Raw genomic sequence first — 15464 nt, 5'->3', positions numbered from 1 at the left:
TAATTGTGATTGTTGTAAGAGAGCCCAGATTGGGAGTAGTGCCATCCATGGGTGGTGGTCCTGGGTTTGTAAGGAAGCAGTCTGAGCAAGTCCTGGGAAGCAAGACAGTAAGCAGCACCTATCTATGGCTTCTGCATCAGTTCTTGTGACCCTGTTTCTGCCCTGTGTGAGCTCCTATTCTCATTATTTTTGATGAACTGTGACAGGGAAGTATGTATGGAATAAACCTTTTCCTCCCAAACTTGGTCATGGTGTTTCATCACAGCAATAGAAACCCCAACTAAGACAAGTACCATTTCTATGGACTGAGAAGGCTGTATTTATACATACATACATACATACATACATACATACATACTACATACATACATACATTCATACATGCATACATACATACATACATACATGCATACATACACACATACATGCTATTGATTTAAATGAGAGAAACGGGGGTGGTGATGCATGGGAGGGGTTGCAAGAGGGGATAAAAGGGGGGAATTAGGTAATTATATTTTAATGACCAAAAAGGTAACCAGGACAATAGTTATAAGCTTATAACAAAGAGATTTAACTGTTTCAGAAAGATTGGAATGATAAATGATGACATCTATTCTCTCACTAGCAAACATAATTCTGATAGAACGTTTTCCTTAGCCTGACATTACACTTACAATTGCACGTGTACTTATTTACACAGAGGAGTTAGTATGAGGGACAGAAAAGTCCAGAAAAATGACAGCATATTCTGAATAGGATCCCAAATTTTTACTTTTCATACAAATATTTTCCTTGGCCACAGTCTCAAAATATATTCCCAACTTGTTTTTCAAGTTTATAAAATCATGTAATCATTTTATAAATTCATGTAAACTGAATTACCATTTAAAGCAATGCACCTATAGCTCTTCAGTAAGTAGACTTGAGACTGCTGGTAGCGTTAAGGCAACTTTGTAAGATATACAAGGCTTGCCATTTACAGATTACTTTTAGTACTATTTAATGAAATTAGAAATTTATAAATACAAATCACCTACCTTGAAATCAAAGTATTAAACTTGTGGAGGGTGGAATATAGTTTTAGAGACAATATATTTTTGTATGCAGTAAAGCATAAAAGAGAGTTTACCATTCTGGAAAACAGCAATAAGTGCCAAGAATGCAGAAAAGATGTGTTCATTTTCATTCCTTGTTTCTTTGAAAAATACTCTAAGTAGATAATACCCAAGAGCCTTTGTCTATGTCTGAGTCACAAACTATATCTTAATGCCAAAACATGCCAAACCTACTCACTCCTTAGTCTATGGCTGCTTTGGTGGCAGAGCTAAGCACATGCAAATGGTTTACAAAGTGGCAATCTTACTCTTTGGCCCTGGGAACTGCCTGTGGAGCTCAGCCTACGGCAAACACTCTTCTCTTCCATCTGCCTGGGCAAATGCTATTCTTACTCTAGCTCATCTTCACACATGCCAGGAAACAAACTACACAATGAAAGATGAATAAGGAAAACGACCTATAGAGAGGACAAGCAGAGGTACTTTCAGTGATCTACCTATTCTGAGATTCCAACAGGATGCCAATTCCTATTGCACAAAACATCTCTCTTAAGTTTACATATCTCCAGAATCATGTTTCTGGAGTAATTCAAATGGGAAATAAAGAAAGGCCTCTTTCTGCAGCCCACCGGTCCTTACCTCCGGCATAGCGAATACAGCCTGTTGGAGGCAGTGACTCGGAAATACTCTGGTTTTGAACGAGAGGAGTTGCCACTTATGGTTCCCAAACCTAACCGCTGATAATCTCTGAAACACGCTTTTTCCACCAACTGTTCCATTGTCGACTTCTCTGAGGCCTTCAGGGTTGTACTTGTGGGAAGTTCACTATCATCTGAAACTGACAGACAGAAATATGTTTTGTCAAAATGATCGGCTCAGAGTGAAAACCTCAGAACAACAGCAACGAGAATGACGACAACTGCTACTTCTACTTCTTTTTGGAGGCAGGGTCTCACTATACAGCTTGGGTTGACCTGGAACTTGCTATGTAGACAAGGATGGTCTGGAATTCAGAGATTTGCCTGCCTCTACCTCCCCAATGCTGATATTCAAGGCATACAATGCCATGCATGGGTCAAAACTTCCTTTTGAAGGTCTTTATGTTAGGGTTGCCAGGACTCAACTGAAAACAAAACCAAAACCAAAACCAAAAAAAACTAGGGAAGTACTATCATTTAAATAACTTCTAAAAACAAAGTTAGGCATTGTAGGTTCATTCCCCAAACCCCAGCATTTGGGAAGTAAAGGCAGGAATACTAGAAGTTCAAGGCCAGCCTGTTCCAAAGAGTGAGTTCCAGGATAGCCTGGAATGCATCCTATGAACTCATTTCTAAAAAAAAAAAAAAAACCAAAACAACAACAAAACAACTAAAGATAATGTCATTTTAAATTCATTGGCTACATTTTTCTGTTTCAGTCAGGCATGTCATTGATACTAAACTACAGTAATTTGTATATAACACAGAAGATAATCTATTAGTAAAATTTATCTTTAAGTCTGTTAACTAAAATTAATCACTATATAAACTCATCATCTAAGATTTTGTCTTCCTTTAAAAGAATACATTCACATTGAAACTTCCAAGTTAACTAGAAGCACAGTGGGAAAGCTATGCAAAGTTAAACTTGGTTCCTGGAAATCCTTTCAGCAGAGGATATAATGTCTATGGAAAACTCTGTCACCACTTTGTTATCACAGATTCAGAGTCCGCCATGATTTAAATGTGAAAGAATTTATTCAATACCAAGCTCTTTAGAGAGGATTTTTTTTTAAACAATTATGGGCCAGAGTTGTGAGGATGGTAACCCTCCCTCACTTGATGATGCCCTGTCTTCCTGCTGGAGTGGGCTCTATAGGTTCCCTCTCCCTACTGTTGGGCATTTCTCTCATCTCTCAGGTCTCTGGTGCACTCTGGGAGGGGGGGGTCCCCTAACCTCCTATTTCCTGAGGTTGTCTGTTTACATTCTTTCTGCAGGCCCTCAGGGCTTCAGTCCTTTTCTGTTGTTGAATTAGGAAAGGCTGTAAGAATTTGTGAAGGGCGATCCTATAGGAGGACCAGCAATCTTAATTAATCTGGACCCCTGAGATCTTTCAAACACTGGACCACCAAACACACAACATACACCAGCTGATATGAGGCCCCCAACACACATACAGTAGAGGACTGCCAGGTCTGTGTTCATTCAGAGATGATAAAGAGACTGGAGGCCCCAGGGAGTTTAGAGGTCAGATGGGGTGGAGGGTGGGGGCATCCACGTGGAGACAGGGTGTGGTGGGGAGGAGGTGTAGGATGTGGAGCAGTTGAGGGTGGGAGGGGAGGGGTGGGGTGGGGAACGGAATATGGAGTGTAAAAAATGAATTACAAATAAAATTAAATTAAAAAAATTTAAAAAAAGAAAGAAAAGAAAAAGAGATGGCTTTCTTCAAAACCAAACAAAAAACAAAACCCCAACAAAGCAAAAGAGCTAGTTAAGATAGCACATGACTGCAATCCGACTACTTTGGAAGTGGAGGCAGGAAGATCTTGTGTATGAAGCTAGCCTGGGCATAGTGAACCTATGTCTCAAAAGCAAGACAAAACAAATCAAAATGATGAACACCAATAACAATTATCTTAAAAAAACTGAGACTTGGAGTTCCAGCTTGAGAATTTCCCAATGCAGCCTCACACTCAGGTGTCAGTTTCACGCTGTCCTTTTAGCTCTAGAGGAGCAAAGAACATTCTGTACCTCGGTCTTTTGGTGGAGTAATTATTCTGGTTTGATTTTAGAGAAGGGGTTTTCCTATGGTCCCCAAGCTGGCCTTGAATTTGAGCTGAAGTGACCCTATTGCTTTGGCTAGTCAGTAACTGAGACTATAAGCATATACTATTATGCAAAGTTATGGACTGTTTTTGTTTGTTTGTTCCATGAAATATTTTGAATTAAAACAGTCAATAGTGATCAGTAGCAATGCTTTGTATATGATTTTGAGTAGGCCAGAGTTCCAATAAGTTTTCATTTTAGCAGTGGAATAATAGGTCTTCTTATTGCCCACATGGGGTAAGCCTGTATGTATTCCTTCTTATACATACGTATATATACATACAGATACAATCTAACAGGTTTTTTTTAATCTTAGCAAACTGGATGAATATATTTTACGTAATACTCTCACTAAAAATGAGGTTTCTTTTTAAACAATCTTACAGGTACTAATTGTACAATTACTGGTGAGGAAATCTAAGATCTTGAGATGGAAAAAGAATATATTATTTCCCGTTCCATTAGATCATTTTTTATGTAGTATTATGTCCATAGCATACTCAATACTTAGTTAAAAGTTGGAAAGAAAAAAAAGATCACTCAACATGATATCTTGTTTTCTTCTATTTTTTCCAGCTGAAAAATATCTTGGCTAACTAACTATATATATATATTTGTTGTTTGTTTTTTTAAATTGTTCTTCAGTTTTTCTCCATCCTAGGTCGCCCTGATCTTCAGTGTAGAACATTCACTATCCTAGTCCCTCACTCTTTTTTTCTTTTTTGGTCTGTTTTCGAGACAGGGTTTCTCTGTGTAGCCCTGGCTGTCCTGGAACTAGCTCTGTAGAGCAGACTGGCCTAAGGGTCACAGATATCTGCCTTATACCCTCATTCTTACTTTATACATAGGATTTCCTTCTTTCTCCATTTACTAAGACAAAGCTGGACTTAGCAAAGGAGCAGTATAAGGTCACACAATCTGGCTGAGGATGTAACTCAGTTGCTACAGTGGTTGTAGCTCTACAAGAACAGGTGTGGTGGTACATACATCTGTGACCTAAGCACCCAGGAGGTAAAGATAAGAGGATGAGACTCATCCTTAGATATATGGTGAGTTTAAGGCCAGTCTGCAATACTTGAGACCCTGCCTTTAAAAAAAAAGTCAACCAAAATTCTGCCAAAACAAGAGAATATTAGAAAAAACTTATCTTACCAGTCCTGAGAAACGGCTGAGTTTACATCCAAGTACAACTTAGTCTCCTGTTATTCATGTAAGAATAAGTAGGCATGGCCACACTCACTTTTAATCTCAGCACTTGTGAGGTAGAGGAAAGTAAATTTCTATGAGTTTAAGGCCAGTTAGGTCTACACAGTGAGACCCTGTCCCAAGAAAAAAGAAAGAAAAAGAAAAGAAAGAAGGAAAGAAAGAAGAAAATTGAATTATGGAAAATAATTCTCACATACCAGAAATATCATCTTCTTCATTCCAGCCAGGACGATTTACTCTCTCTTCCACAATTGTTCCTGTTCTCTTCTTTAATAAATACTGCCTCCCAATTGTCATTTTTCCTGCCTTCTTGGCACCTTTCACAATTGTTTTTGAGAAAGTTCTAGAAGTCACAGAACCAAAGATAAAATCAATTTACTACAAGGGCACCACTAATATTTTGACATCTCTGTTGTGCATACCCACATCCTATGTATTGTACAACTGCAGTGCATGGCTTTGCTAAGCTTCTTCATAGCACTTTCCTCATGGTGTAGAATGATTTTCCTATAAATGACTGTGCCATTAGGTAAAAAGTGCAAAAAAACCCTTAAAGTCTGACATAAACTATTGATCACTCAAATGTCCCTCCCACCTCCACCTGACACAGAATCTCCAATGTAGCCCAGCTGTCCTGGAATTTGCTATGTAAATCAGTCTTGTCTTGAACTCACAGAAATCCACCTGCCTTGCCTCCCAAGTGCTGGAATTAGAGTGTACCACCACGCCCAGTTGATCACTCAAATCTTAAACTTTTGGGTTTGTTTTTTTTGGCATTCCCAAGCTCATTCCCTGTCTATGCCGTGGCCTCCACTGTGGCCCCATAAATCACATTAGCAAGTCTTCAGTCTATCACCAAAAGATCCCTTCCTTCACCTCAAACTTTCTCTGAGGTCACATGACAATAATGGTTGGCAACACTTATTTTTCATAAGTTTTAGGTATGCATAATGTTTTATCTCTAATTGGCTATAAACCTGTTCAAGCATAGAAAAAGAATAATTCTTTTTAAGAGGCAAAAATAACAACTCAAGGTATTTAAAAATACTTTTGAAAATGAGTTTTAATTGATGAGACAATAAGATATACATTAGGAGTTCAAAGGGCAAAATGGCTCAGTGCAGAAAAGATGCTTGATACTGATGATCTGAGTCTAACCCTGGGGCCCACATGGAGAAAGGAGAGAAATGAGTCCCACAAGGTGTCCTTTGGCCTCCACACACGAATGGCATGTGTGCGGTCGTGAACACACACACACACACACACACACACACACACACACACACACACACGGTATGAGAAAAGCCATCATTAATAAAAGGTTACTTCCTTTCCATTAGCTATGGAAGGGGTGAAGATGCTCTAGAGACCCACTGTTCCTCTTACCGGAAGGAGGTGTTCTTTTCTTTCTGCTTGGGTAAAATGATTTGTGGGGTAGTTTGTCCAGCAGCAAAAGCAAAGGTGCTGAAAATGGACTGAGGGTAACGGGACTTCATTAGCTGCTTCTTAAAGATGTCGACCACTTCTGGACTGACTTCTTCATCAAATGCTACTTTAATCAACTAAAAATAAAAGAGATTGACCTATCAGAAGCATTAAGGATTTCTTGACAACTTTTACTCATATCACTGAAAACAACAAAAACAAACAAATGAAAGTGAACAGAAAAATAGCAATATTAAATAAAAAATATTAGTAACAATATTATAACTTGAAGTTATAGGATTTTGAAAGTTGTAGAGACTTTGGGTAATATGAAACACAATTTTAAAATTTTAAAAGAAAAAAGTGTGACTGGTCAGATGGCTCAGCAGCTAAAGGTGTTTGTAACTTGAGTTTGATTCCTAGAACCCATGTAACGGTGGGCAGAGAGAACTGACTTCAAGTCATCATAAAATACAAATCTAGGAATAGAAAAGTCACCTTCACAAGTGTAGACAGGCAATATTTAAATGGAACAGTAAGAAAATCCCTAGTAGTTATAGCTGTGAGCTGGTTCCAGATCTAAGGCAGCAGCTGCTGTGTGAGAGAGGACAGGAAGCACAGCCCTGAGGCCAGCCTGGTCTACACAGGAAGCACAGCCCTGAGGCCAGCCTGGTCTACATAGGAAGCACAGCCCTGAGGCCAGCCTGGTCTACACAGGAAGCACAGCTCCTGAGGCCAGCCTGGTCTACACAGGAAGCACAGCCCTGAGGCCAGCCTGGTCTACACAAGAGAGAAGGCCGCTCCACAAGGAGGAGAGAGGCAAGCCTTGAGCTTCTTGGGAGTCTGAGAAGTCAGCAACAAGGAGCAAAGGATAGGAAAACCAAACTACCATGAACATGAACTTTGAAAAAGGAACAATGGAGGGAGGTCACTCCTCCTACGCAGACTTCTCCCCTGCATCACTGTTTCCACAGGTTTGGGAAGCCACGGTTCAATCAGGGGTCGCTCAGTTATTCCTGACAACAGTGTCTTAGCTCTAAACTCCGTAAGAGTTTTACTTTCTCACACACACACAAAAGCAATAGAGAATTTCTTTCTGAAACAGAGTTATTTTTACTGAAAGTTTTATCCAGGAGGAGTTAAGAAATAAGTTGTCAGTGAACAAGAGCCACTGTGTTTCTGATTGACAATTTGTTGGCCAAAGGCTCCCTGAAGTAGAGTCCAAAGCCAAAGACACTCCAAGACACTCTCCTTCTTATGCTCAGCCTCTAGCTTCTGACCTCACAACCATAGAAAATAGCTACATTACTAGACTTGTACAAGAATTTCTTTATTAGAAGGACCTTCCTTCCTTGCTACGTGTTGAGTATTGTGTATGTGGAAATATGAAGTTGAAAGTACTCAGAAAACATGAGGTTTGGAACTAGGGACATCAAGTGGAAAAGGCCCATGCAAGTATTGTAAAATCTGAAACACTACGGTGTACCTGGAAAGACGCTGATGTAATCTGCAACCCTTCCTGCATGTTCTGCTGGAGCTGGTTCTGCATGGTAATCTTCTTCTCCTTGGTGACTGAGGCAATGGGAAAGCTCCGCACAACTGTTTGTTCACCAACTGAAGGAAGACAGGACGTAGACTCAGCAATACCACTTCACAGCTAGGGGCAAGAGTACCTTCTGCAGTAATTCATCAGCCGAGGACAATGCCAGGAGTGTAGTGAGAAAAAGTGCCAGATTCTAGGATCTCACAGTGTGTGTGTGTGTGTGTGTGTGTAATTTTAAGACAAGGTCTCTTATGCTGGGCATGGTGGTGTAGGTCTTTCATCCTAGCACTCAGGAGGCAGAGGCAGGAAGATCTCTGAATTTGAGGCCAGCCTTATCTACAGAATGAATTCCAGGAAAGCCAGGGCTACACAGAGAAATTTTATTTCAAAAAACCAAAGGAAAAAAAAAAAAAAACAAAACCAAAACCAAAAAGACAAGGTCTCTCTATGTAGTCCTGGCTGTCCTTTGACTATGTAGTAGACCAGGCTGGTGCTGAACTCACAGAAATTCTGACTGTCTCTGCCTCTAAATGCACAGATTAAATGTGTGTACCACCATATCCAGGTCATTAATTAGTTTTATTGCACTGTGCGTTGGATAGGTTTGGCCTCTAGAGACTTAAACTATTCGAATGTTTGGCCCATAGGGAGTGGCACTATCAGGAGGTGTGGCCTTGTTAAAGGAAATGTGTCACTGTGGGGACAGGCTTTGAGGTCTCATATCCTCAAGCTAGGCCTAACATGGCATTCACTTCTCCTGACTGAGGATCAAGATGTAGAACTCTCAGCTCCTTGTCCAGTACCATGTCTGCCTGCACGCTGCTGTTTCCCACCATGATAATAATGGACTAAACCCGGTGTCTCTTCACAACGAGAGAAACCCTACCTACGATCCAATGTAATTCACTCCTAAAACATACTAATTTTCCCAGAGTACAGGAACTGGGCTACCTGCACATCCTCATTGCTTCTATCTCCTTTACCCATTGTATACATATAAAATCCAGCTTAAGTCAGTCACACAGGAATAGGTTTTATTCAGAAATAAAGAAGTAGCCTCTAATACTGCAGAGAAAACCAAGATAGTTAATATAGTGGTAAAGCAAAAAGAGCATTTTTGGGTGGGGGCGGGGGAGGGGGAGATAGTTTGCTACCCCAGGTCGGTCACAAACTCATGATTCCCTTACATCGTGCTTCCTGCTGGGCTTATAGGCTTGAGCTATCATGTGCAAGAAGATAGCAGATTTCTAAAATCCGTTTCCATAAGCAGAAAGCCTTTGAAAGATAAGACTAGATGTGTGTCTAAGAGGTTTAGAAATTTAAACAATGCATAAAACACGAATGTAAAAGTACACGCAACCTGTGGTTAAGAAGACATGTCTAGAAAAGAAGTATCGTGGCCTTCCTTGGAGTTTCCCAGTCTCCATTGGGGGAATGTTACACAACACTACTACAACATATAAGTAACAAGTGAACAGGTAATTCAAGGATCGGAGTATTACAGAGAAGGAGACAATCTCTGTATGCTAGAAGGATAGAGAATAATTTCTGCAAGACATGGAGTGGGGGTGGGAGTGGGGCAGGAAAGTAAGCTTTGAAGAAAGAGTGGGGCTTGAATCTGCAGAGGAAAGAGGAAGGCCTTTAGGTAACATGCTAGAGAACGAGTCAGAAGCAGTGACGGCACCTCACAGCTGAGCCCGAGCAAGGAAGATCTGGGCTAGGGATACTGGATTTTGAGGCTTACATATTTGTTCATTCCTCAGTTCCTGGATTTCTCAACTTATTAAGTTCATATCCAGAGACTAAGCAAAGCTAGTATATACATTAGATTTAGGTTTCAATACATGTCAAACAATCTATGACTATATAATGCATGGGAAACCCTTAGATTTCTATGTTACTAATGGAGAAAGAAATAGTAAGAAAAAAGCTTTCTCTGACAAAACCTTTTCCCTAAAACACACATTAAAATTGCAAAGAAAAGAGAACAAAGTGAGATTTCGAGCCCAAGTCTATCCTTTTCTTTCCTGGGTTTGAAATGTGTAAGTCATTGTCCATGGCCTAACCTGAACCTCTTGTGCCACACAGAGACGCCTGCTCTGATGCAGTGTGCAAGGTCATACCTAGCTGGTCATGCGGCGTCCCTCTAAAGAGAATTCTGTATGTGGTGAGGAACAAGGCGCCTTCTGCAGGCAGGAGCTGAGGACCTCCGAGGAGACCTCCGGTGGCTTCTTCGCGACCATCAGGATCTAGTAGGACTCGAAGACCTTCACATACAATTTCTTCTCCTGGCAGTAGAGCTGGTCGAAGAATCTTGGGCTAAGAACAGATAACTGTTTTTGAAGCAACTCTTGCAGGGGTTCCATCATGTAGCTCCAGGTTACCTTCTCGTGTACAGTTTGGACACCCTGAGCCAACCCTGAGCCTGACTTGCAAAGAAGCAGAAATGGAGTTTCTAAGTCCAAGTATGAAAAGGTTCTTTGCTGCACTGCTTGTTAATGGTTCAAAAATAGGAGAATAACTTGAAAGTCTGAAATGTCCATTCAAATCATCATTGTGTAACTTAAATGAAATGTAAAAGAAAAAACCATTTAGAATATGAACAACTAATAAAGGTGGCCATGGCAGAGACAAGCGTGGGAAGGGAAGAAACTACATTGCTTATTTCTTGTACACTTAAACTTTACATAAATAACACTATGCTGTAGAAGAAACAAACTCCTAAATGGATTTTGGGTGTTTTGATTTTTTTGAGATAGGATTTCTCTGTGTATCTCTGCCTGACTTGGAACTCAATCTGTAGACCAGGCTGCTCTGGAACTCATAAGCCATTCTCTGCCTCCTAAATGGTGGGATTAAAGGTGCACCACCACCATCCAGCATAATAATTTTAATTTATTTATTTAATATAGACTCTCATATACTGAAGACTGGCTGTGAATTCCTCATTCTATTGCCTCCACTTCCCAAGTGCTGAGATTACAGGGGAGAGAGAGCTGCCACACTTGGCTCCATAGTTAGCTTTTGCTGTTGTGTTTTAAAGAGTCTCACTATGTAGTACTTGCTGGCCTGGTGTACACTGTGTTGACCAAGCTGGCACTGAACTCACAGATATCCACCTGCCTCTTTTCTCAGTGCTGGGACTAATGGCTGGCTGTGGATTTGTTTTTTAAAAAGCGTCATCCCTTTTTTTTTCCTCCAAGTACTTAACTTCATACATGAGAAATTTAGCTTAGCATTCAGTATATGAGGAACACTATAATAGGATTCCTCTTGGGAGAGGTGGGTAAAAAAAAGATCATTCCCCCTGAAAAATCTGTTTTTAATATCTAAATCAGCTGGACATAGCGGTGCACGCCTTTAATCCAAGCAGTGGGGAGGCAGAGGCAGGTGGATCTCTGTAATCTGAAGGCCAGCCTGATCTACATAGTGAGCTCCAGGACAGTCATAGTGAGAACTATATATTATCTTCAAACAACAAAATCCAAAACCAAACAAACAAAACAAACAAAAAAAAAAAAACCCCAAAACCCAACCCACACCAAAACCCAAACAACAATAAAAAACAAACACAGCCTAAGTCAGCATTATTCTTTTTTCAGGCTCTAGAAATCTTAGAACTAAGTTTAGAAATCAAAGTGTAATGACCACTCTATCTTAAGCTTCAGGTAGAACTGCTGCTCCTACCTAGGTGGCTTCTGAGTGCTCTTTTAGCTGTATTTTTAATAGTTCTGTCAGAGAGCTGAGGGTCCAAATTCTAGTCTGTAATAGGTGTGAGGCCAGCAGCAAAGTAACTATCTGAATGCCTTCTTCAAACACAGACGTCTCAGGGTTTCCTAATTCAGGAGACCCCAAATCCTTACTAAATTTCCAGCTGCTTTTCATGGACAGTCAGAATCAAGAACCAAATGCTTTTATGGTAACTGAAATATTTTCTTCTTTTTCCTTTCGTTTCCTTTCCTTCTCTATCTTTCCTCTTTTTCCTCCCTCCCTCCCTCCTTCCCTCCCTCCTTCCTTTCTTTCCGGTGTGTGGTGGTGGAGGTGGTGGTGGGTATATAAACCCTGAGACTGGGCTTGGGAATGAGAATTATTCATGATTTAACTCTGTACAAAAGGAGTTAGCATGAGGTTATCATTGTTCTTTTGCTGAATAACAAAAAGGATAACATTCCTATTCAGCAGCTTAGAAACTCCTGTAGGGCAAATTCCTCAGACCCTTCCATGCATCATTAAACTGTCTGTAAATAGCTGAGAAGGCCCTGTCTAGAGCACCGTAGCCCATTGCTGCTGAGTTTCTGAAGGGACCCTTGCACCCTGGAAGCACACAGTGTGCAGTACTTACCTTCTGGATAGGTGGAAGTCTTCTACTCTCTCGATGTACTGCCTCTAGGGTCTCAATGTGCATAGCTACGATTCCTAGGATGAGTAGAGTATTCAAAAAGAGAGAAAACAAATCAGGGAGAACAAAAGCAAATTCCAGATATTTCACAATGAAAAACTAAAGTTTGGCAGGATCTCCAAAAGTTAAAATATAGTAACTATGTAATCTATAACATTTTACTCCTAGGCATATACCCCCAAAGAATTGAAAACAAGCACTCAGATACCTGTATGCAAATATTCACAGAACCATCTTTCTCAAATCTCTAAAAGTGGAAAACCCAGGTCTCCATCAACAAATGAATGGCTGAACAAATAAGATCCATCCATTTAATGGAATACTATTTAATCATAAAAAAGGAGTGATGTAATACATGGATGAACCTTGAAAACATTATGCTAACTGAAAAAAGTTGGAATATTATATGATTCTACATATGTAAAATCTCTAGAACAGAAAAGCTCATGGAGACAGAAAGCAGGTTAGATATTTCCAGGGCCAGCAAGTAAAACAGAGTTTATTACCTAATAATGGTTATCAAATATCTATTTGGAGGGATTGAACATTGTGACTATTATTAATGCAACTCTTATGTTAATTTTGCCACAATTTAGTAAAACTTTGGAACTTGCCATAGTGCTACATGCCTATAATCCCAGCACTAGGGAAGGAGAGGTTAAGGATCAGGAGAGCAAGGCCACCCTGGGCATACTGCAAATGTGAGGGTAGCTTGGACCACGCAAGACCTCGTCTTAGAAAACAGTACCCCAGTAAAAGAAATAAAAAGCAAATCAGAGAAAAGTGAGCGGCAGCTCACTGTGCTGGGTCTTGACTGCTGCAACACTCTGACCCGTTAGCGTTAGCCGCCCCAAGTAATTGCTTACCTGGTATCATGCAGTGGAGGCTCCTGATGTGGTCCTGAGTCACTCCACTCTCTGTACAAACCTTGTCAATAAATCGGGCAATGAACCTTACAACAGAGTTGGCCACATCACTGTTTTCCGAATCTTCAAACCCACTCTCTGTATCATAGCTCTCAGCTACACTTCCTGCAATACTAAGAGAGCCAAGGAAAGAAATCATGGCCAGGTCTCAAATTAAGAGAAGGAGGGGGAAAAAAAAGACATCATGGTAGTCACTTTCCAGAGGAAGTGAAACTTTCTAGAATAGCTGTATGATCAGTGGGACAGACAGTATAACTCCAGAGTTTTTCTATAAGTGTCAGGCACGGAATGCTATGTTCTATATGCCTACATGTAAATATTACTACTGAAGTAAGATTTATTATTATAAACAATATCTTCTATTACTCTCCCAAAAGGAACTTAGAAGCCACAGAAAATAAAGCCAAGGAGGCCTGTGCCACTTAGACCTGCTCCAGAACCTTCTGAACCCTTGTCCTTCCCAGTCACCCAATGCAGAGAAGCAGGGGGAAAGTGACTGGGGGACATGGACCATGGCAGGCAGGCAAATGAACCCTTTTGGGATGCAGAAACGGGACTGTCTCTCTCCCTGCTCCCCTGCACCCCAATCCCTGGGTGAATCATACATAACCCTTAGAGCCACTGTGAAGCCATATTTTTCTGTAAGTGATAAACTCACGTAAGACAAGGTAACACACTTGATATAAAATGAAGCAGAAGGGCTGAGAACAAAAAGAAAACGCAGAGCAACCTGAAGGAGTCTGACAGCAGCTTATGAGAACCACAGAACTAGTAAGGCCTTGCAGCATCTGCTGCTGAGGAGCAAAGCTGCTGCCGTTGCTGCTGCTGCGCCTCCCTCCCTCCTCCCTCCATTCCTCCCTCCCTCCCTCCCTCCCTCCCTCCTTCCTTCCCACCCTCCATCATCTATCCAGGTAAATATTGTTACCTAGCACCCACTGTCTGTAAAGATGTAGAGAATTGAACAATGAACACCACAAGCAAGGACACAGATAATATGCACATGTGAAATATGTCCCATTGTGATGCGGTAGTATAGCTTGGGAGGTGGACAGCTCCAGTATAAGCTTGAGGCTACCCTAGCAAGAGCTTGTCTTAAAAAAAACCCAAACTCCAACCCCAAACCATCCCCTAATAAAACAAAATCAAAAGAAAAGAAAAGAAAACGGGAAGAAATCAATGTTATAGAAAACATCATGGGGTGGGGGGACCAACCAATCGAAGTGAAAAAAAAATCTGTACACTTAAAAAAGGGCCAAGCCTATGTGAAGGGTGACACTTGGTCAACAACATAAAGCAAGAGAGAGATCCTTGGGACTGCTGCAGACAGGTGGGTAGTCTAGACAGAGGGAGTAACAAGCGGCACTGTGCCTGAGGATGAGTGGCTAGCTGACAAAAGAATTAAGGGAGCAAGGTTAGAATCACAGCCTACTGGTATAAGGCTCATGTTCAGCTCATATCAAAGGCTCTGTGTTTTATTCTTGGGACAGGGAAGAAGGTAAGGCTGAGAACATTACCTTAGGGTTTGAATATGAAATACACCTATAGTCATGGACAGCTCTGGATGCCTCTGAATATTTATAATAAGATGGCTCTCTTGGGAGGTAGCAAAGAAGAGGAATGGGGAGGAATGGGGTGGGAGTGTATCCTTGTGCCAGTGCCTTGCTCTAGCCCTTCCTGTAGGCTCTTCTCTCTGCTTCTTGTGTGAAATGGGGTGAAGTTTTTCTTGCCGTAAACTCTTGCTACCATGATGTTCTGCCCAAGCTCATGGGGACAAACTATAATAGACTGAACTGACTGAAAACCTCGAAAATAAGCACCTCTCTTAACTCTCTCAGATATTTTGGTCATAGCAGTGAAAAATGATTGATACAACATAATTAGACAAATTCTATATATAAACTGAGAAACAAGAGGGCCAAGAATAATCATTTGACAAGAAGTTGCTCACCAGCATTTTCAGAGCATTTTTTTTTATTAGCAGAATGAAACCAGTGAGCCACATTAGTGTATAGACTTTGGAGAGATTAGGTCTTGAGACGAAAGATAGATGTGCAGAGGTGCAGAGGTGCAGAGGTGTAGAGGTGCAGAGGTGCAGAGGTGCAGAG

At 40.9% G+C, this 15464-nt stretch overlaps 1 protein-coding gene across 7 annotated transcripts in view; it reads right to left on the bottom strand.

Annotated features, from left to right (window-relative positions):
* Sbf2 (SET binding factor 2) overlaps positions 1-15464 on the bottom strand; it is a 321747-nt gene that overhangs the window by 58543 nt on the left and 247740 nt on the right. For all 7 annotated transcript variants that reach the window (XM_021166296.2, XM_029479590.2, XM_021166298.2 and 4 more), the window contains exons 20-26: positions 13300-13472; positions 12377-12450; positions 10158-10353; positions 7978-8105; positions 6453-6628; positions 5264-5409; positions 1695-1893 (exon numbers count right to left, since the gene is read on the bottom strand). In XM_021166296.2, coding sequence (XP_021021955.1) covers positions 1695-1893; positions 5264-5409; positions 6453-6628; positions 7978-8105; positions 10158-10353; positions 12377-12450; positions 13300-13472 — 1092 coding nt within the window. The remainder of the gene's footprint in view (positions 1-1694; positions 1894-5263; positions 5410-6452; positions 6629-7977; positions 8106-10157; positions 10354-12376; positions 12451-13299; positions 13473-15464) is intronic.

Source organism: Mus caroli, unplaced genomic scaffold (assembly GCF_978045245.1).
Source record: "Mus caroli unplaced genomic scaffold, Mus_caroli_1 scaffold_8, whole genome shotgun sequence".
NCBI classification, from domain to species: Eukaryota; Metazoa; Chordata; class Mammalia; order Rodentia; family Muridae; genus Mus; species Mus caroli.
This window is presented reverse-complemented; position numbering and strand designations above follow the sequence as displayed.